The sequence below is a fragment of the Lutra lutra genome, chromosome 18, assembly GCF_902655055.1.
Source record: "Lutra lutra chromosome 18, mLutLut1.2, whole genome shotgun sequence".
Classification (NCBI taxonomy): domain Eukaryota; kingdom Metazoa; phylum Chordata; class Mammalia; order Carnivora; family Mustelidae; genus Lutra; species Lutra lutra.
The window spans coordinates 15,179,662-15,200,906 of NC_062295.1; the positions used below are offsets into that span (position 1 = coordinate 15,179,662).

Below are 21,245 nucleotides of genomic sequence, written 5' to 3' on the forward strand. Positions count from 1 at the left end.
CTCCCTTGTCCCCACAGTGTCATTCCGTAGTATAGGATTCCAGGGCCAGTTCAAGACCACAACCTTCTCTAAGACAAAGGGCACCTTGGAAAAACCCCGAATTGGTCAGCACTGTTAGATGCTGGGGATGGTACAGGGAAGCAGTGGTTGACCTCAGCTCTTGGAAGAAGAGTGTGGAATCAGCTACCTGCTACTGTGGCTTGGTGTGTCACATAAATGAGCGGTTCCCAATGACTGTGGATGGTACCAAGGCAAAGTCATAGACTGTTTCTTTACTCTGTGTCCTCACTGGCCACAGGATGATGACACAACCTCCAAAGGTATCTTCAAACTGGTAGGAACTTTTGCTGTCAAGTAATGTTGTGAAAATAAATGCATAAATGAAAACAAGATTGATGCTTTTTCTTTCTTCCATCTTTTCTCATCTACCAGTCTGAGAGTTGCTCAGTCCATGGAGACAGGAAATCAGGTCAGCACTCTTAAGTGGGCTACCCTCCCATCTGGAAGTAGATTAGACAGAGGCACTAGGTGCCAAGTCTTTGGGGTCATGGGGATACTTTTATAGGTTTTCCATTTTTGTCGTACTGGTATACCAGCATCTTGATACAGTGTGAGTTGGCCGGAGAGATCCAGGGGCTACTTGTTATGGAAAAGTTATGGTTGGTGTAAAACTGTACAGGTTGCTTCTGGCACTTGAAGAAGGCCTTGAGCGTGGCAGCCGCCATTGTGCGGAACCTCTTGCTGATGAAGCAGTAGAGGAAGAAGTTGATGGCTGTGTTCAGAAGGGCCAGCATGTTGGCAATGTCGGACATGATGTGCACCAGCCAGCGGTTTTGGATGGGTGCCCCATAGAGGTGGTAGAGAATCATGACGATGCGGGGGGCCCAGAGTGTGGCAAAGATGGAGGTAATGGTGAACAAGATGGCAGTGGTTTTCCCTGTGGAGTAGCCACGCAGGCGAAAATTGCTTTTCCTCCGGAGCTTGTACACAATGATTGAGTTTAAGATGAAGAAGATAGAGCAAGGTACCAAGTACACGGTGAAGCAGTGAATCCAGATAAGGACATGATGTACAGAGGTGCTGATGTAGTCTTCAGTCCAGATGTTGGGCCACCAGTAGTAGGGGATGCTGGTCAGGAAGCAGGTGATGTAAACACTTACAATGACTTTCCTGGTGCGGGCTGGGTAGGAGACCGTGTGGTACTTGAGTGGGTGGCAGACGGCGATATACCGGTCAATGGTTAATGGAACAGTAATCCAAATGGAGGTGTGGATGGATGAGAATTCCAGCACTTCTATGATCTTATTGGCCACCTGGGGCAACTGCATGTTCAAGACAAAATCTTCCAACAAGAAGTCCACAAACACAATGAAAAAGAGGACCAAGATATCAGCAGCAGCAAGTGCCAAAAGATAGTTGTAGGAGGACTTCTGCCTTCTAGCTACCAGCTGAGAGAGGATGATCACTGTTAGGATATTTGCTGTGGAGAGAAGAGAATCTAGTTTATCTCTGAAGAGGGATGACTTTCTTGGCTGCTAGGACCATAGGCATATGTTTTTGGGCACTCCCATGGTAGCCAAAGGGACCAAACCATTGCTTTTGAGGAACAGTCTCTGCACTACAAATTGTATCTCATACAGACATCTGGATACTATTTTGACAAAATTCTGTACTCATATTGTAGTTTATTTATTCCTCACACAGTCATTGGAGGTGGTGCTGTCATTGTCCTCACTTCAGAAATGAAACTGGGCCTCAGAGGGCTTAAGGAACTCACTTAGAGTCACACACTTAGTAAGCGCTGGGGACAGGAGCAAAACCTAGATTGCCTAACCCCAAATCCCATGCTCTCTCCTTTATCCAAGTGCATTTATCCAAGGGTGGGATGGTTTTCCCTGCTTCATGTGTTCAAGTAGGACCTCTTAAGAACATTTTTGCAACATGGATTTTAGGACCTTTCCTTTTTATAGAGATTTAGTATTGAATGTGTGGAGGAAATCATGACCTTCAGATTAGTTTAAAGATAAATTCTACTTATTTTTAGAGTAGGTGCAGATGGTCCCTGATTTATGATGGTTTGACTTACAATTTTCCGATTTTACTATGGTGAAAAAGCTATAGGTATTCAGTTTCTACTGAATTGGAATTTTGAATTTGGATCTTTTCCCAGCCTGGCGATATGCGTTATGATACTCTCTTGTTATACTGGGCAGCAGCAGCAAGCCAGAGCTCCCAGTCAATCACGTGATCACGAGCACTTAAAACTGACACACTCACAACCATCTGTACCTGTACGACCGTTCTGTTTCTTCCTTTCAATACAGTATTCAATAAATTACATGAGATACTCAACACTTGATTATAAAATAGATTTTGTGTTAGATGATTTTTTTCCCAACTGTAGGCTAATGTAAGTGTTCTGAGCATGTTTATAGGCTAAACTATGATGTTTGGAAGGTTAGCTGTAATAAATGCATTTTCTTTCTTTTTCTTCTTTCTTTCTCCCTTTTTTTTTTTTTAAGATTTTATTTATTTATTAGAGAGAGAGTGAGAGAGAGCATGAGAGTGGAAAAGGTCAGAGGGAGAAGCAGACTCCCCATAGAGCTGGGAGCCAGATGTGGGTCTTGATCCCAGGACTCCGGGATCATGATCTGAGCTGAAGGCAGTTGCTTAACCAACTGAGCCACCCAGGTGCCCTAAATGCATTTTTAATTTATGACGGGTTAATCAGGATATAACCTTATCATAAATTGAGGAAGAGTTGTAGTCTACCATATGGTACATTATTAAAAATAATAACAGAGAGTAGTAAATTTCCCTTCTTGTTCTCCAACCACCCAAGTACCCACCCCCCACAGGACCATCACAATAATAGTCTGTCTTCATATATGTCTATATAATGCCTCTATATAGTTTTTGAACAAACAGTAGCAATTACTATTTTTTTGGTGTTTTTGGTGTCCAATTTGTTTTGACAATGTATGCATATAATTTCTTCCCTTTTAAAAAAGTTTTTAGTTATTTAAGTAATCTGTAGATCTAATGTGTGGCTTTAACTCATGACTCTTGAGTTCAAGAGTCATGCTCTTCAGGCTAAGCCACCCAGGCACCCCTGAAACTGCATGCCTATAATTTCTGATCAATTAAAAAAAAAAGTGTCTCTGAATTAGACACGTCTGGAAAGTTGTTAGGGACTCATTCTAAAATGTTCTGATGGGTAATGTCTAAAATTCATTCTGTACGTTTAATCTCATTAATTTTACAGTCAACACTGTTAATCCTGTTTTGCAAGATTCTCAGACAATTTATGTCCCTTTTCTGAAGTCCAGCGGCAGAGCTGGCATCTGGATCTCCCTTTCTCAATCTTACCTATTAAAATATTATGTAATAGTTCATTTATAAAATTGTCTTATAATATACACATCCTGGTACTCTCATCACTCAGATTAAACAAATTTTAACATTTTGACATATTTGGTTCAGTTATTTTATTTTTAAAATTAAGTTTTGGAGAGAGACCATGAGCGGGGGGTGGGGGAGGGCAGAGAGGGAGAGAAAGAATCTTAAGCAGGCTCCAGCACAGAGCTGATACAGGGCTTGATCTCACAACCTGAGATCATGACCTGAGCCAAAAATCAAGAGTTGGGGGGCGCCTGGGTGGCTCAGTGGGTTAAGCCGCTGCCTTCGGCTCAGGTCATGATCTCAGGATCCTGGGATCGAGTCCCGCATCGGGCTCTTTGCTCAGCAGGGAGCCTGCTTCCCTCTCTCCTTCTCCGCCTGCCTCTCTGTCTACTTGTGATCTCTCTCTGTCAAATCAATAAATAAAATCTTTAAAAAAAAAAAATCAAGAGTTGGATGTTTCATCAACTGAGCTACCCAGGTGTCCCATCTTTTCACTCTCTTAATAGTATCCTTTTTTGTAAAATTTAAAAAATTTGATGAGGAACACTATATAGATATAGATATAGATACACACACATTTATATTATATATAATATAAATTTATATTTATATATATTTATAAATATATATGTTTATATATATATATATATATTTTTTTTTTTTTTAAAGAACTGACAGTATAGATACAACTTAAGTCCTAAAGTCCTCTTTGAAATTTCTCCAACCCCATTCTTGCCCCTCCCTCCTCCTTTCTCTTCCGGCAGGCAACCTATAATCTTCAAGGCCCCATTTGCATCGCCTTACTTTGTAGTGAACCGTCCATTCTACATGCTGCTTTTTCCACTCAGCATTATGTTTTGAGATCTATTTTGTTGATACATGTAGCTCTCATTCATGCAATTTAATGACTATATAGTATTCCATTGCATAAACTTAGTGTAATTTATTCATATACACATACATAGAGACATACATGTTTCTCTATATTTCTGTATACATGCTTATTATATAGACACATATACACACATATATGTGTCTGTATATACACATTTTGGGTAGACGTGTGTGTGTATAAAACAATGTACATTTAAATTGGTTCCAAGGTTTTGCTATTAAAAACTGCTGTAGGCTAGTAATCTGTCTGTCAAATAAAAAAAAAAAAAATCTTAAAAAAAAAAAAAAACTGCTGTAGGGGGGCGCCTGGGTGGCTCAGTGGGTTAAAGCCTCTGCCTTTGGCGCGGGTCATGATCTCAGGGTCCTGGGATCGAGCCCTGCGTCGGACTTCCTGCTCACTGGGCAGCCTGCTTCCCTTCCTCTCTCTCTGCCAGCCTCTCTGCCTACTTGTAATCTCTGTCAAATAAATAAATAAAATCTTAAAAAAAAAAAAAAGAAACCACTGTAGGGGCGCTTGGGTGACTCAGTCATTAAGCGTCTGCCTTCAGCTCAGGTCATGATTCCAGGATTTTGGGATCAAGCCCCACATTGGGCTCCCTGCTCAATAGGACGCCTGCTTCTCCCTCTCCCACTCTCCCTGTTTGTGTTCCCTCTCTCACTGTGTCTCTCTCTGTCAAATAAATAAATAAAATCTTAAAAAAGAAATGCTGCAGTTAACAACTTGATAGGACTCTCCATGAGAAATATTTATATGTGAGAGTTTATCTTGGGTAGTATGTATGTAGAAGTGTACATGTTATGTTCTAGAGTATGTGCATCTTTTTTTTTTTTTTTTTAAGATTTATTTATTTATTTGACAGAGATCACAAGTAGGCAGAGAGGCAGGCAGAGAGAGAGGTGGAAGCAGGCTCCCTGCCGAGCAGAGAGCCCGATGCAGGACTTGATTCTAGGACCCTGGAATCATGACCTGATCCAAAGGCAGAGGCTTTAACCCACTGAGCCACTCAGGTGCCCCGAGTATGTGCATCTTTATCTTTACCAGATTCAGCTGAATTGCTCTGTAAAGTGGTTTTACTAATTTTCACTCTCAGCAGCAGAGTATGAGAGTTCTAGTTGTTTCATATCCTCTCAGTATTTGCTACTGTCAGTTTTTTGTTTGTTTTTGTTTTACGTCTGTGCTGTTCTTGTTCTTGTGCAAGGCACTTTGAAATAACATTTTGAAGTTGTGATTTAAGGTACTGATTATATTAATTAGCCAGGATGCAAACCCAGAACCAACACTCATACTCTAAACCACTCTGTAATATTGATAATTCAAGTAGGGGTGGGGGGATCATGTAGGTATATTATACTGTATGCAAAAGAGGAAAATAATGAGTAAATTATACTTTAAGTCACTCTTAAGAAAAGATGTCCCATTAAAGCAAAGTTCTTTGTATTTGTAAACTTGAAATTTCAAAAGTTTATTGATGAATTCAGCAATGTCTTTATGCATTGATTATGAGATATGCCCTGGGAGGAGATGTTGAACAAAATAGACACGGATGGTGTTGCCTCCAGGGAGCTTAGAATCTTTGAGGCAAGAAAAATGTCAACTGAAGAGCCACAGCAGAAAATGTATAATTGAAAGCTGTAAGTGCTATTAGTGGTCAATAAAAGCTTTGCTGAGGACATCATGCTCAAGGTGAAATTTGGAGAATTGATAAAAGGAAATAGGTAAAAAGGGTGGGAGCTGAAAGTGTGTTTCAAGCAAGGGAAACAGTGTATGCAAAGGCCCTGAGGTGAGGAAAGCATGAAGAGTTGGGTTTATAAGGAATGCTTATATTGATTTTCTACTTGTTCTGTCTATACTTTTGCATTTATAGCTCTTTTTTATTAAACAGTCTTGCTATGTTCTGTTGAGAAGTGTTCCAAAATGTTTTATTCATTTAGAAATCTTTTCAAAAAGCATTCAGCATCTACCTTCTGTGTGTCTGGGCCTATGGTAGAAACAAATTAATATTATGCACATTTAGAATCTCCACTCAAAGTACAGAAAAAACACACAAGTAGCTAAGTATTAAAGAGATAAATGAGAACACACATAGTGATACAGAAGGGGCTGGTGAACAGATATGGGATGAAGGGTAAAGGATTTGGAAGAGGGTGTGGGCCAAAAGTCTGGCTACTTTGATCTAATTATATACAGTCAGAACTTCATAAATACAAGCTGTGAAATCAGGTCTCATGTTTACCCATCAAAGTCAAAAGCATCAGGACTTGGGATTAAGTGTGTAGAGTCTGGGGCTGGGCTGCTGGGGTTTCATCCTAGTTCTACTACTTCTTGGCTTTTGGGCTTTGGGCAGATTTATTCGATCTCTCTGCACTTCAGTTTCCTTCTTTATAAAATGGCTTAATAAGAATATCTGCCTCAGAGGGTTGTTTTGAGAGTCAAGTGAGGTAATTTTTATAAAGTGGTTAGAACAGTGCCTGGCATGTGGTTAAGTTCTCAGTGAATGTTAGCTATTGACCGAAAGTGCACTCATTCAGCAAATGTTAACAGAACATTTACTATGTGCCAGGCACTATATGATGTGTTGGAGATGCAAAGATTAACAAAATGTATAGTTTCCCTTTTATCATGGGGCTTATTGTGTGGTGGGCGAGACAGACAATAAGCAAATATAAAAATGTACAAGGGAATTTCAGACAGTGATACTATCCAGAATAAAACCGAAGGATGAGACAAATTGATGGGATATTATTTTTTTAGACTGGAAAGTGACATATAAGTTCAATTAAGGATAAGGAGAAGGGCTCTGCCATGAAAAGATCTGTGGGAAAAGAATTCTAGGCAGTGGAAATGGCAAGTGAGAAGGTCCTGAGGTGGGAGTAAGCATGGTATTCATGGAACAGAAAAAAGGCTTCTTATAAGTCCTATTATTATCCCCATCTTATAGATAAGGAAACTGAGGATTCGATTTTTAGGTAATTTGCCCAAAGCCACATACTGAGTAAGTTGGCGAGCCAGGAGGTGACTCTGGTTCTGTCTGATGTTATGGCATATCAAGTTCTGCATTATTTTTGGTCATAGGGAAGGCTTCTCAGCTGAAGGAATGTGATTCCTGTTTCCTGGGTTGCCTCTGACTTAGAAAAGTACTGTCATTTCTCTCTCGTGTCCCTGCTGTACCTGCCAACCTGTAAGGAGGCAGGAATGGATAAATGCTGGATATATTCTTCAGAGAGTGACTCTTCACCACTGTGTCTTACTTCCCAGTTGAATGCTATTTGAAGTGTGGTGTTAAAAATTCTCCATGTCCAAACTCTTTAAAAATATTTCAGCCCCATCTAATTATTGCTTTAAGTCAGGCAAGTCATCATCTCCAAACGAAATTGCTGGTATTCATATTTGACATTTTCTTAAGTTTCTAGTAATTGCCTCTCTTGAGAAACTAACCCGCAGACACTAAACAAACCCATTTCTTTTGTACAGTTAGATTTGCCCCCAAGGCAACGTCAGGCACACTTAGGAGATCCTTGGGATGAGAGAACATGTGTGTGAGCCACACAGACCTAGAGGGAAATGGAATGATGCCTGCGAATTGATTTTCTGAAAAAGAAATGAGAATGTAGAGTTTTCAGTTCTTAATGTTTGACATTTGCTATAATTACCTACATCAAAAAATCCCTTCATTTCCACCCAGACATGTTTTTCCCCAAAGAAAAGGAGTGGTGTTGACAGGGTCTGTGTGTTTTTTTAATGGGTGAAAAAACAAAGAAACCCAAGTTATCATTGCCTGAAATTCTTTTTCTCAGCTTTTCTCTCAAACTAACTGGCCCAAGACTCTGTTGTTGTGGAAGCTCAAGCAAGCCCCAGTGAACTTCACAATCAAAATGTCAGTGCTTCTAAAAAGCAAATCTTTTCCGTCAATGGTGTCACTGGACAGGTTTAAGCTCCTGGGTAATAGAAAGTCCATGTTCTGTGATTGCAAAGCTTCTTGGCTATATTCTTAGGGGAATTCATTTCCTGTAATTTGCAGCTTACTATGCTCAAACTTGAGAGGATTTGGGGGAGTGGCTGAAAGAACAACACAGGTTTGGCTGTCAGACCCCACCACCGAACCATCTACTGGTACAGAGGGAAAGGCTCAAGGTTTTCCAGTATTATTTTCTACAAGGTCCCTGCAAGTTTCCTGAAAGAAGTAGCTGGAACAGAGCACTGACTGTGTGTTGTGAGTTTCTCTCTCTTAGTTGTGCTGTATTACCTTTTTTTTCCCCTTGAAAATTAGTTTTTTGGGGGCACCTGGGTGGCTCACTTGGTTAAGTGTCTGCCTTCAGCTCAGGTCATGATCCTGGCGTCCTGGGATTGAGCCTCACATTGGGCTCCCTGTTCAGCGGGGAGCCTGCTTCTCCCTCTCCTTCTCCCTCTGCTCCCCGCCCATATGCTTTCTCTCTTGCTATCTCTGTCTCTCTCAAATAAATAAAATCTTTTTTTAAAATTTTTTATTTCTTTTCAGCATAACAGTATTCATTGGTTTTGTACCACACCCAGTGCTCCATGCAATCCGTGCCCTCTCTAATACCCACCACCTGGTTTCCCCAACCTCCCACCCACCGCCTCTTCAAAACCCTCAGATTATTTTTCGGAGTCCATAGTCTCTCATGGTTCACCTCCTCTTCCAATTTCCCTCAACTCCCTTCTCCTCTCCATCTCCCCTTGTCCTCCATGTTATTTGTTATGCTCCACAAATAAGTGAAACCATATGATAATTGACTCTCTCTGCTTGACTTATTTCACTCAGCATAATCTCTTCCAGTCCCCTCCATGTTGCTACAAAAGTTGGGTATTCATCCTTTCTGATGGAGGCATAATACTCCATAGTGTATATGGACCACATCTTCCTTATCCATTCGTCCGTTGAAGGGCATCTAGGTTCTTTCCACAGTTTGGCGACCGTGGCCATTGCTGCTATAAACATTGGGGTACAGATGGCCCTTCTTTTCACTACATCTGTATCTTTGGGGTAAATACCCAGTAGTGCAATTACAGGGTCATAGGGAAGCTCTATTTTTAATTTCTTGAGGAATCTCCACAGTGTTCTCCAAAGTGGCTGCACCAACTTGCATTCCCACCAACAGTGTAAGAGGGTTCCCCTTTCTCCACATCCTCTCCAACACATGTTTCCTGTCTTGCTAATTTTGGCCATTCTAACTGGTGTAAGGTGGTATCTCAATGTGGTTTTAATTTGAATCTTCCTGATGGCTAGTGATGATGAACATTTTTTCATGTGTCTGAAAAAACAAAAGTAAAACACTTGAAAAAAATTGAACATATTAGCATGTAATTATATATATATTTTAAAGATTTTTACTTATTTATTTGACAGGGAGAGAAATCACAAGTAGGCAGAGAGGCAGTCAGAGAGAGGGGGTAAGCAGGCTCCCTGCTGAGCAGAGAGCCCCATGCGGGGCTCGATCCCAGGATCGTGAGATCATGACCTGAGCTGAAGGCAGAGGCTTAACCCATTGAGCCACACAGGTGCCCCTGTAATTATTTTATTATTAGCTCATTTTTATTGAGCATTTACTTTTAAGTATCTTACACACAATACCTCATTGAATCTTCACAACCACCTATGATGTTGGAACTATGATTTGAGAGCTTCGAGGCCCGGAGAGGTTAAATAACTTGTTTGAGGTCGCATAGCAAACAAGTGGTGAGCAAGGACATTAAACCAGGCTTTTTTGCCTCCTGGGTTTGTATATTTAACTACTACATTAGACCTCAGAAAGTAAAAGCTTCCCAAATCCCATTTGTGGAGGACCATGGTTGAAAGCCCTAGGTGATCTCATAGCCAAATCCAACATCAGTCTTTCATGTGAGTGAGCCATCTTTGATGTCTGGCTCAGTGGAACCCCCACAGTGACTGCAGTTACTACAAATTATAAATATAATTAGTAATAACGAGTACTGCCACACAATGATATCATTCAAAACTGTTGTGCCAGTTGATTTTTTTTCACTTAGAAATAAGTCATGAATTTTTTTCTCCTCTATGTCCATAATATTCATGAAATAATCATCTATGGCTGGACATTATTTATCTTATTTTTTAGCCACTACAGAACTTCCTTAAGTATCTTTTCATATTCCTGTGGAATAAATTTATAAAAATAGAAATGCTGGTCTAAAAGATAAAAAACATTTTTTCCCTCTTCCTCCTTCTCCCCCTCTTTCCCTCTTTTTTCTAAATGCAGCTAAGAAATTAACAAAAAGGAAAAGCACTCAACTTGAAGCTACAAAAGGATTTAGATTAGATACCAAGAAGAACTTTTTGATTGTATTGGCAGTTAATGTGAACAGGAGCAGGCCATTGACATCACAGTTGCTTGGTTCATGAAGGTCTTCAGGAAAGAACAGAGAATTTCTTATCTGGGCTGATTAAATTCCTGAGGTTCCCTTCTGCAAATTCTTTCTCTACATCCTAAACTATGTTCTTGTGAATTTCACCCCTTTCAACCACCGTCCAGGGTAACTTAAATGCATTGCTCCTTCTTTACAGTTGCCTATCTTTTTTGTTTAGAAGTGTTAGCCCTCATGTCCTATAGAAGTGCAAGGACCCAAACGTGGTAAGCAATTACAGTGGTGTTATTTTAGCAGTTCCTTGGAGGTGCTCCAAGGACAGATTTCTAGGAGAAGCAATGTTTAAGCCTCCCAGGCAGGAAGTCAGCACTGCCCTTGTTTAGGTCAGCTGGCGAGGGAGGGCAAACTGAATTGTGTGATGGGCGTTGCCTCTTGGAATTTATCTTCCTCACCATTACCTGTCCCATCTCCATCTCTGTCAGAGGAAGAGGAAATAAAGCATGATGCAGACAAGAATTGATGTTCAGTCTTTTTGGCCTTTGTGGATGGTGCTAAAAGGTCTTCAGAAGTTTCTGCCCTGAGGGCTCCTAGGAGGTGAGCGGGAAGGATTTCCCTGAGGGCAGCTTTCCCACCTGTGGTTCCAACCTCAGGCACTACTAGCAGGCTAGTTGCCATTATTGTTTCCTCATTGTTCCACTTGCCCCAGGGTGGAAGCTTGGGAATGCGCATGTCTTTTCTGCATTTGGTTATCAGGAGAACAGAACTGACTGCGGACTACCGAGATGGAGCTCAGGCAGTGTGTCCCCACACGGTGGGAAAGGCAGTCCCTTCCAGAATCCCTAGAGGGCTCTGAAAATCCCCCTTCCTTTTGTTTTGTTTTTTTTGTAGGTTGAGCAAAAATATCTGAGTACATAAGAACCTACCCTAGCTGGAAGAGGTTGTGAGGTGTAGTGGTTAATCTCTCTGAGCCTCAATTCCTACATCTGAAATGGGCATCATCATAAATTTACCCTCATGGGTTGTTATAAAGATAATGTAGAAATAACGTGTGAAATGCTTAGCATAGTTTTTGGATTATAGTGAGCACTCAGTAAATGTTACCTGTTGTTACTTATTATACTTGGCCAGAGCAGTTCAGCAGACAGTTACTGATCTGTAGGCCAAGACCTTGTGATGGAAGGAGAGATGAGTCAGAGAGAGTCTGAGCTCTCCAGGAATCCTAGAGAAGATTTTAGTTTCCCTCCATGGATCATTCCAGGCACTAACAACCCTGTCACCCTATCTGAAATCCTTCTTTGCCTCTAACCTAATCCCTCCAGCTGTAGCTCTATTCCACCCCTACCCCTCCATTTTGTTTCTCTGCTTGGTGGAGAAGAACATTGGCTGTTATCTAGGGCCCTAAGAGCCATTATTACAGGATGACTCAGTTGTCTCTTGCTTTCTCTGAAATAACCTTTGTTCTTTTAAAATTTTAGTTTTTATTTTGATAGCTCTTTAATTTTCTTTGTAGCTTTACTGAGACATTCTTCTCTTTTTCTTGTGGAGACCCCTCTTTGTCACTCCCTTTAGCACTGGAATGGATTCTTTTCTTTCTTTCTTTTTTAAGATTTTATTTATTTGACAGAGAAAGAGATAGCCAGAGAGCACACAAGCAGGGAGAGCAGGAAAGGGAGAAGGAGACTTCCCGCCAAGCAGAGAGCCTGATGTGTCCAGATGAGGGGCGTGATCCCAGGACTCCTGGATCCTGACCAGAGCCCAAGGCAGACCCTTAATGACTGAGCCACCCAGGCACTCCTGGAATGGATTCTTTTCAAATCTCGGGGCAGTATTTCCTCTCTTTCTAGGGTCTCCTGTGAAGGGTGATTGCATAACTTGAGGTAGAATGGCAAAATACACTTCCTCTTCTATCTATTGGTAGTGGCTGTCGCTCCCTATTGAAAAGGATTCTATAGCTGTGCCTGGGCTTACTGGTGCGGGAATGGATTAGTGGTATGTGCCATGGTGGAACACATGCTGTGGATTTGCCTAAGGGTCTTCTGCCCTGGATATCCTGGATACCCTGGATACGTGGTGCAGTCTTTTATTTATTTATTTATTTTTTTAAGATTTATCTATTTTTGAGAGAGAGAGAGTGAGTGAGCATGAGCAGGGGATGGAGTGGAAGGAGAGAGAATCTCAAGCCAATTCTGCATTGAGCAATGTGAGCGTGGAGCGGGGCTCCATCTGACTACCCTGAGGTCATGACCTGAGCCCAGATCAAGAGCCAGCTGCCCAACCAGCTGAGCTACCCAGGTGCAGTCTTACTGGTTTACCCAGATCCTAACCAAGCAGTGGTTTCCCTTATAGAACAGAATGACTTGACACTTAGTAAGGCTGCCCATTGCAGATGAATAGGCAGCAAGTGCTAAGGTGGTGACCATGGCAGTCTGACTCAACGCAAGGGGGAAAAGCGAGTTAGTATCTGGCTGGTCATCATGTTCATCTGGGCCAATTGGTTGGCCTTCTCTTGACTGAAAAATCGCTTTTACCTTTTTGACCAGGAGCAGTGTCTTTGGGTAACCATGACAACTCCTAAATCTCAGGTTGGCCAATAGACTCAAAAGTTTCCACACCATACTTCTCAGTGCCGAGGTTCATTATCTTATGACTGCCATACATTGAGCACCTATGGCAAGCTTAATGTCTCTGTAGAAAGGAGGTGACTTTTTGTGATTCACTGCTGAATAGTTTTACTTTAAAAAAGTTATGTGTTTAGTTTAAATGGTATTAGAGGGATGTTATTTAGGGTTATTTAGGGTAGTGATAAAAACCTCATAAAATAAGTTCAGTTTATTAAAAAATAAGTTGATTTAAAGAAAATTATGAGGGGAGAACAGTGCAAGGAGAATGTAGGCTATAGTTTCCATTTTACAAACAATGGAACTGAAAAAGAGATGATTAGTCACCTGCTCAAGATAGCAGAACTGGTAAGTTGAATTATTTTGAAATCACTCAGTGGTACCATCCTGGGTCAAGTTCCATTGTGGTTCTATTCTGGGTCACAGAGACAGATAGGGGCAGGGCTTTAGCTATCTCTCTAGCAAACGCAGGGCATGAGAGCTACCAGAAAAGACAGGCACCTTAAAATCACAGGCATGTATTTTGGAGTATGGAGGAGCTAGGTTAGCCCCCACATCTGCTTGTTTCTAGCTGGTGCTCTTGGGCAAGTAACACTAGGAGCTTTAGCTTACTCTTCAGTAGAGTAAAGAGTGGTGTCTGCTTTGGAGGGTTGTTGGGGGACCAGAAGAGCTCACATGCATTAAGTTCTTAGCACAGAGCCTGGCATAGGCAGAGGACACAGTAAGTGGCCATGGTTAGTATGTGTGAGTGTAATGACCAGTCCTCCGAAGGTGCTGAACTGAACTAGGCAAAGGCCTGACATAAGAAAGAAGCACTGGCAAGTCTAGGCAAGGGATTCTCCTGCTGTATTTCTGGAGGATGGGAGAACTGGTTCCAGAAAAGACCTCTGACTCATTCATACTCCATTAATGAAAGTGTCCCTAACACTGCTGTCTGTTATACATGTAAAAGTTGTTAATGTAGACTAGAGCCTAAAAGTTCTCATCACAAGGAAAAAAAAAATCCTTTTGCTTTCTTATTATATCTGTTTGAGGTGATGGATGCTAAGTAAGCTTACTGTGGCTCTGATTTCATCCTGTATGTAAGCCAAACTCTTACGCTTCACACCTTAAACTTACACAGCCATGTAGGTCAATTATATCTCAGTAAGACTGGGGAAAATGATGACCTAGGCATCCCAATTTTGTTAGGAGATGCCTCGGGCTTCAGTCGGGTTCTGACGTAGACCCCTGTGTGCTCATGGAAAAGCCAGTTCCTTTCTCAGGGCCTCAGTTTCCAGAGCTGCAAAATGAGCCCATTATCAGTAAAGCATTAGTAACAAAGATAGTATCATAACTCACATCTAGTGAAAGTGAGTGGTAGTTTAACAGGCATGTAAGACAAGGAGATGGAACTGCACGTGCAAAGGCAAAGAGGCATGAGAGAGGAAGACCCACCACCATTTTCTCAGGGCCCCTGACAGACATGAGTGCCTACTGTGTGTCAGGTCCTGAACCCCTTCTTTCGTATCCATGAATCACTTTTCAGATCTGTAATATCAAATATCATCTAAAATTATAATATATAAGTTAAATATATAGGTTATATTAATGTTGAGCACATTATTAATAACAGTTCCCTTAATTAGGCATCTACCATGTGCGGCTCACTTGTTAGAAGTTTTACTTGCATTAAATTGAATCCTCACACGACATTAGGAGATAAGTACTATTAATATCCCCATTATAGAACACTATAGAACACATTATAGAACACTAAGGCTCAGTGGGTTAAGAAACTGGCCAAATCAGACATCAAGTGTGTGCTGGACTCAGGATTCAAAAACAGTTAGACTTTAGAGCCCATTTGACGCATGTGCTTGTCCAGATGCTTCTGTAATTAGCTCCAGTGAACTGACCATTATACAGAAATAGGCCAGTTTGTTCTTTTTCTTTCCTTTCCTTTTTTTTTTTTTAAATAGTGTGTATCAGCTGTCACTTTCCGTTGCCCCTTCCAGTATTGAATGATGTTCCCCACTGGCTGATTCTCCCTCGTATTTGTCCTGGGTGCTCAGTTTCAGCCCGCACCGCCCATCCCCTGACTTCCAGCTGGTGACTGCCTTGCACATAGGATGTTCATTTGTTTGTACTGTTTTGTGGACCCAGGGTGATGGTCACTGGGTGCCAGGGTACCAACAGGAAGTCAGAGACTTTTTTGGACTCTTCATCTGGAGTTCACTGGGGTGTTGGAGGCTAATTGTGGCTCTACTCGGGTTGTCGCTGTTTGATTAAACATCTCGTGCTAAGCACCATCCATCTGCTTCCCAATGGCTGCCAGGGGTAGGTATTTTTAGCTTTGGGCAAATAGCTTATCATTTATGTGTACAGAATGCAGTCAACAAAAACCTTCTTTTTCCGTTTTCTGTTGCCTGTTTTCCATGCAGGCAAGGACAGAGGAAGAATTAACTGAATTTGGCGCTCACTCATTCATTCAATAAACATTCACTGAGCTGCCCATCATGAACTAGGTGCTGTGCCAGATGTGGGTGACAGCAATGCGGAAACACATACAAGTGGATGAAATCCACATGGAGCTTACAATCTTTGTCAACCAAGTAGAATTCTGTTCTGCTATCTACTAGCTCTGTGGCCTTGAGTAAGTCATGCATTTCTCTGAGCCTTCTTGCACTAAAAAAGCATGTGCTGGGCATGTGCTATGTGCCATTTACAGGGCTGAGGCTACTGATGAGGGGAGGTAGGTTTCTCCTTGCTAGCAAGAGAGAGAAGCAAAGAGGTTGCATGACCAAGCAGCAAGTGTGAATGAGGCAGGCCTAGGCGTTTTCTCCAGCTCATGGAGAGAAAGCCGCAACAAGGGCCATCACTGGGGCCAGGGAAGGCTGCACAGAGGCCTGAAGGAAGAGACCTGGAACTCGGGCACTTCAACATCCGGGAATGGCATGAGCTAAGGAGGCAGGACTGTGGGCAGCAGTGTCAAGAGCTAGGAACATAATAGATATAACAGATAAATAATTCTTCAGCCAATAATCAGTGCTGTCTTTTTAGCCTGAAGGCTTCCCCTTTCAGGGGCCACTTCCTAGGGACAGCTGGTTGCCCTGAAGCTAAGGCTGTGTATAAACAGCAGCAATTAGCTGGGGACTTTGTACTTCCAGCTTCTTTCCAGTATTAATTCTGTATCAAGGGTCTCCAACTTAAAAAATGGAAAAGCAGTAACATGATATTTGGAAAAACCCAAATATTCACTAGTATATAAATTCCAGAGCATATTGCTATGATTGATCTACCTACCTGTGGTTCCACTGCTGTTAACTCCGTGGAGCTGACCACAACTATAACGCCTGCCACTTTTATGATTTGAGAGGCATTTTAGGGGCTCCCAAAGTCATTCCAGAAAGATAAGGGCAAAGAGAATAGATTCCAGAGTCAGACCAGTAGGATTCAAATCTGCCTCTGCCACTTTTTAGCTGTGCCATCCTGGGCAGTTTACTTAACCTCTCTGCAAAAAAGAATGATGATATGGCACCTATCACAGGCTTCTGTGAACACTGAATGAATATAGGAAAACTGCCTAGAACAGTGCCTGGTACCATGCATGCCACATAAATTTTAATCATCATTACCATTAGGTTAGAAATCTTTGAAGGGCAGGAAGTGTTAGGACATTGTTTATTATTACTAATATATTTCCAGCTGCTTACACAGTTTCTGGCATGTAGTAGCTGCTCAATAAATTTCCCTTGAATGAATGACTAACTACAAATTAGATTAACACAACATCACAGACATGCAGAAATACTGGTTAACGGTTTTGAATGGACTGGAGGATTACTAAGGGTTTACTGCAGAAAACGAGTCAGGTGATGTGATCAAGAGTAAGTGAAAATTAATTTAGTGTGCAGTATGAGAGAGATCTTTTTGAGACTCTTATTCTCCCCTGAAGAGGTTTTGTACCAGAATTTTCCACGTGAATCCAGTTCAGTTCAATATAAATTTAGTGTTGCCCAACTATGTGCCAAGTCTGGAATAGGCTCTTGGGAGTATAAGACCCATTCCTTGGGCTCAGGGTGCTCAGAACTTACTGCATAAATCATTCCAAGGCAGCATGGGGAATCATTTTAAACTTACTGCTCTCCCATCAATGGCTGTAAGTCAGCATTTGAAAACTCTAGTGGCAGCAGGGCCAGGGAGGTAATACCGATATGTGAGGTAGGCATGCTGGGGCCTTTAATGAACTGGACAGTTCATGCCCCCTTCAAGAGGGTAGCCACTGTTTAGTTGTACCTGGTGGTTTCCCATGAGGGAATGACAGCCGTCTGTGGCCAGGTCTTCCAGTATTTCAAGAGAGGCTTGCAAACAAAACATGTGCATGCACTTGTGTGCCTGTGGGTAGCTGATTTGAGACCTCTTCTCTCTTAGCCAAAATCCAGGGTCTTTGCATGACCAACCAGATACCTCTCATGCCATCAGCTCCTTCTGCAACCCAAGAAAATGCACCTTGCTCCTCACTTTATGAGCTGCTGCTTGAATGCACAGCACTCTTTCTTTCCTTCATAGCATTGCATGGGCTATTTCTTCTGCCTGGAATACCTTCCCTGCCTACAGCTCTTAAGCTGGTAGACTTTTTATTTTTAAAGCCTTCCATGATCTCAGTATGCTGAGTCAGGTACCTCATTGGATAGAGTATTTAACACATTTTTGAATTGATCTCCTTCAAAATCTGTATCATCCATTCACCAAGAGCCCTTGGAAGGCAGGGACTATATCTCTTTTCTCTGAACCTCGAAGATTTGCAGGGCAGTCAAAGAGTATGTACTCCATCAACATTTATGGAATAAGAGTGACAGATGGATGGATGGGTGGATGGATTCCCCATGACATTCTCTGTGGAACATTTATCTGCTTGTTGTCACTTCTGTGGTATTCCATTATCATATGATAACTTGATTTTATCCCCTCCTTCCTCTTGCTTCTCTCCAAACCCAATCTCTCTAGGTAGCTTCTTGAGAACTTTTCCCTCTTACCTCCTATGATGGCTGATAGATCTGAGTTCACGTTGCCCGTTTACTTGTCTGAGTGTGATACATTTTTCAGTTTCCTCATCTGTGTGGAAATGGTTATATGTTTGGGAACTTCTAACAAGAATATTCCCATAGAGCTTGTTAAGAAGACTAAGCATTTATACCATGCCTTGCATGTAGTAGATACTCAAAATATTAGTTTATCCACTGAGTGTGATAGCACTGACCCTTTCCCTTGTTGAAAAGTGGAGAGCTTAAGAGCGCTGATTTTGAAACCAGGCTTTGTAGTCTTGAATCCCAAGTTTTCCAGTTTCTTGCTTTATGTTCCTGACTAAGTCCCTTAAATACTCCGTACATTAATGTTCCTTATCTGTAAAATGGGGATAATAATACCTGTCTTGTAGTGTTCTTGCAGGAATTAAAGCAAATGCTTAGAAGAATACCTGGTACATAGCGAGTGCTCAATAAATGTTATTTTTGTTGTTTACCAGTCCAACCCAAGAGACTTTGGAGTGAGTCTCTCTCTCTCTCTCTTTTTTTGCATTATCACAGACTACTCAGGCCAGCCTCCTCCCCTTCCTTCTGTCACAGATACTGACTCCCTGCTGTGTTCAGGCACCTTGCCACAGCTGTGGATGTCATGGTAAACCAGAAGAAATTGTTTCTTCCTTCCTGGAGTTTCTAGCCTGGCAGAAGCCAGACAGAAGCTCCTCAACAGCGGAAGACAACATGTAATGGGAGCATTTAAAAATGGGCAACAGTCTAACATAGAGGACATGGAAGGCTTCTTGGAGGAAGTGGCATGTGTGCAGTGACATGGGAGGAGTAAGAACCAGTCAAGTGATTGGGGAGCAAAGTATTCCAACAAGAGGGAATAGAATGTGCAAAGGCCAAGAGACAAGAGATAGAGAATGGCTATTGGAACATCTAAAAGTTCAGCATGGAATGGACCTTATATAGACTGGAGACTTAAACGGGCTAGATTCCAGGCTGTAGATGTGTCTTTAGGATTTCTGATTCAGTTGTCATATCTACAAAGTGGGTATTTCGCATCTAGTTGAAGATTTGAGCTTCTTTTGAAAATCAGGAGGAGAGGCCATGCTGGATGACATTTCCATGTGGGGGTGGTCTCCAACTTAACCAGACCCCACCGGACCTCACTTATTTATGTTGTCTGCCTGCCCCTGCCTGGAGAGAGAGCTAGGGTGGGAGGAGGTCTGACTAGGCAAGAAGTGGGGAAGTAGTGGCATCTGATTCGAATTATTCAAACAGCTTTGCATCGTGGTTTGAGTAGAATTTGTCCTGAGGAAATGGAGTCATCGAAGGGCTTTAAGCATTAGGGGTTTTACTAAGTAAGATGTTTGTTATTTCTGTATCAAAACACAGACATCGAGGAGGGCTGGGGTGGGGGTGGCGAGGCACAGGGGAGGTAAAGAATAGAGGGTCCTTTATAAACCTCATTGAAACTTTCAATATGTAGCTTCCTCATATATAAAATTTGATAGGAACCATCAGAAATGCTTGAGAGGTAACATCTTTCTGCTTAATGTGTCCCCATTTCCCTCTTGGGCTGGCAGGGGAAGGTTCCATGGGATCTGGGTGTTCAAGATCATTGAACATTCCCTGATGCACACCACCCTGCTGCACACTCTCCAAGGCTGTGGTCCTGGTGGATGTTCTGTTCCATCATGAGACCTGCATTCTCCCAGCAGATGCAGGGTTGAAGTGGCAGCACCTATGCCAGGGGATGGGGACAGACAGGGAACAGGCCATGCCCAGAATACAATGTCTAATTACCTGGGTGCCTCGAGAAGCAATTTTCTCTGGTTGGAGAAATTGGTTTTTGTGCCTCCAGTCCATGCACACAGCTGAATGACATGTAGGTCAAGGAGGCATAATTATATGGAAATGGTTTTATGTTTGGGAACTTCTAAAAATCTACCTCTGTACACTGGGAGGTAGCAGAGAGAGTACATTCCATTCTGACCAAGCTGAGTTCAGCGGTGAAGGATGGCTTGCTTCATCATGACTTTGGAGGGGTCTGTTTCTTTTCTAGCTTTGGGACACATGCTTGAATGTCACAGAGAAAAAGAACCAATGCCTTCTTGGCATGCTGGTTATGAGCATGGACACTGCACCTAGATCTGACATGTTCTTGCTGTGTAACTTTGGGCAAGTTACCTAACTTCTCTGTGCTTCTATTTGCTCATCTATAAAATGAAGTTGATCTTGAGGACTAAGTAAGTTAATGCATAGAAAGTGCTTAGAAGAGTATAGGCTGCCTGGTAGACACCACTGGAATTGTGCTGCCTGGTAGACACCACTGGAATTGTGCCCTCTGCTCCCCACCCCTCCCATTTCACTCAAGACTTCTGCCTACCCTATGTCCCAGCTGAGAGGAACCACTGTACCTGAAGGTCCCCAAATAAGCCACATTCTCTCCAGCCTTTGAGACTTCACCTGTGCAGTTCCCTTTTTCTATAACACTTCTTCCATCCACTCTGTCTGGATGGCTCTTGTTCTTGATTCTCCATGAGCCAGCTTGTTCAGAGCCCAGATGGTTGTCCCTTATACTTTGCTGTACCCCTTGTCTATAACAAAACAAACTGCCTCTCTTTCTCCTCTGAGCAGAATTATCATTTCCAAGAGAGAACAGGGAAAGTGTCAGTAGGAAAAGCAAGGTTGTTTTTTTTTTTTTCCCTTTAGAATAAGTGAAAATGTAAATAATGATAGCAGTAATAGGAGTAATGATGCTGCTGGTGAGAAATGTTTACCTTCTTCTGCCACAAGGGAATTGGTCTTAATAATGAAAATAATAGCTTCCACTTAGCAATCTCTTATTATATGCTAGAAACTGTGATAAGTAGTTTGCATTAGTTACTGCTGCTTCCCTCATTTTTAAAAATAGCTATTATTAGATCCTTTCTATAGAGGAAGGAATTTAGGATTAGTTTAGAGACTTACCCAAGCTTA

General features: G+C 41.9%; 1 protein-coding gene across 1 annotated transcript in view; it reads right to left on the minus strand.

Moving 5' to 3' along the window:
- Positions 1-509: 509 nt before the first annotated feature.
- Positions 510-21,245, minus strand: part of GPR139 (G protein-coupled receptor 139) — a 39,392-nt gene continuing 18,656 nt past the window's right edge. The window contains exon 2 of the mRNA XM_047712606.1: positions 510-1,480. Within this exon, the coding sequence (XP_047568562.1) occupies positions 546-1,480 (935 nt within the window). The 3' untranslated portion in view covers positions 510-545. The remainder of the gene's footprint in view (positions 1,481-21,245) is intronic.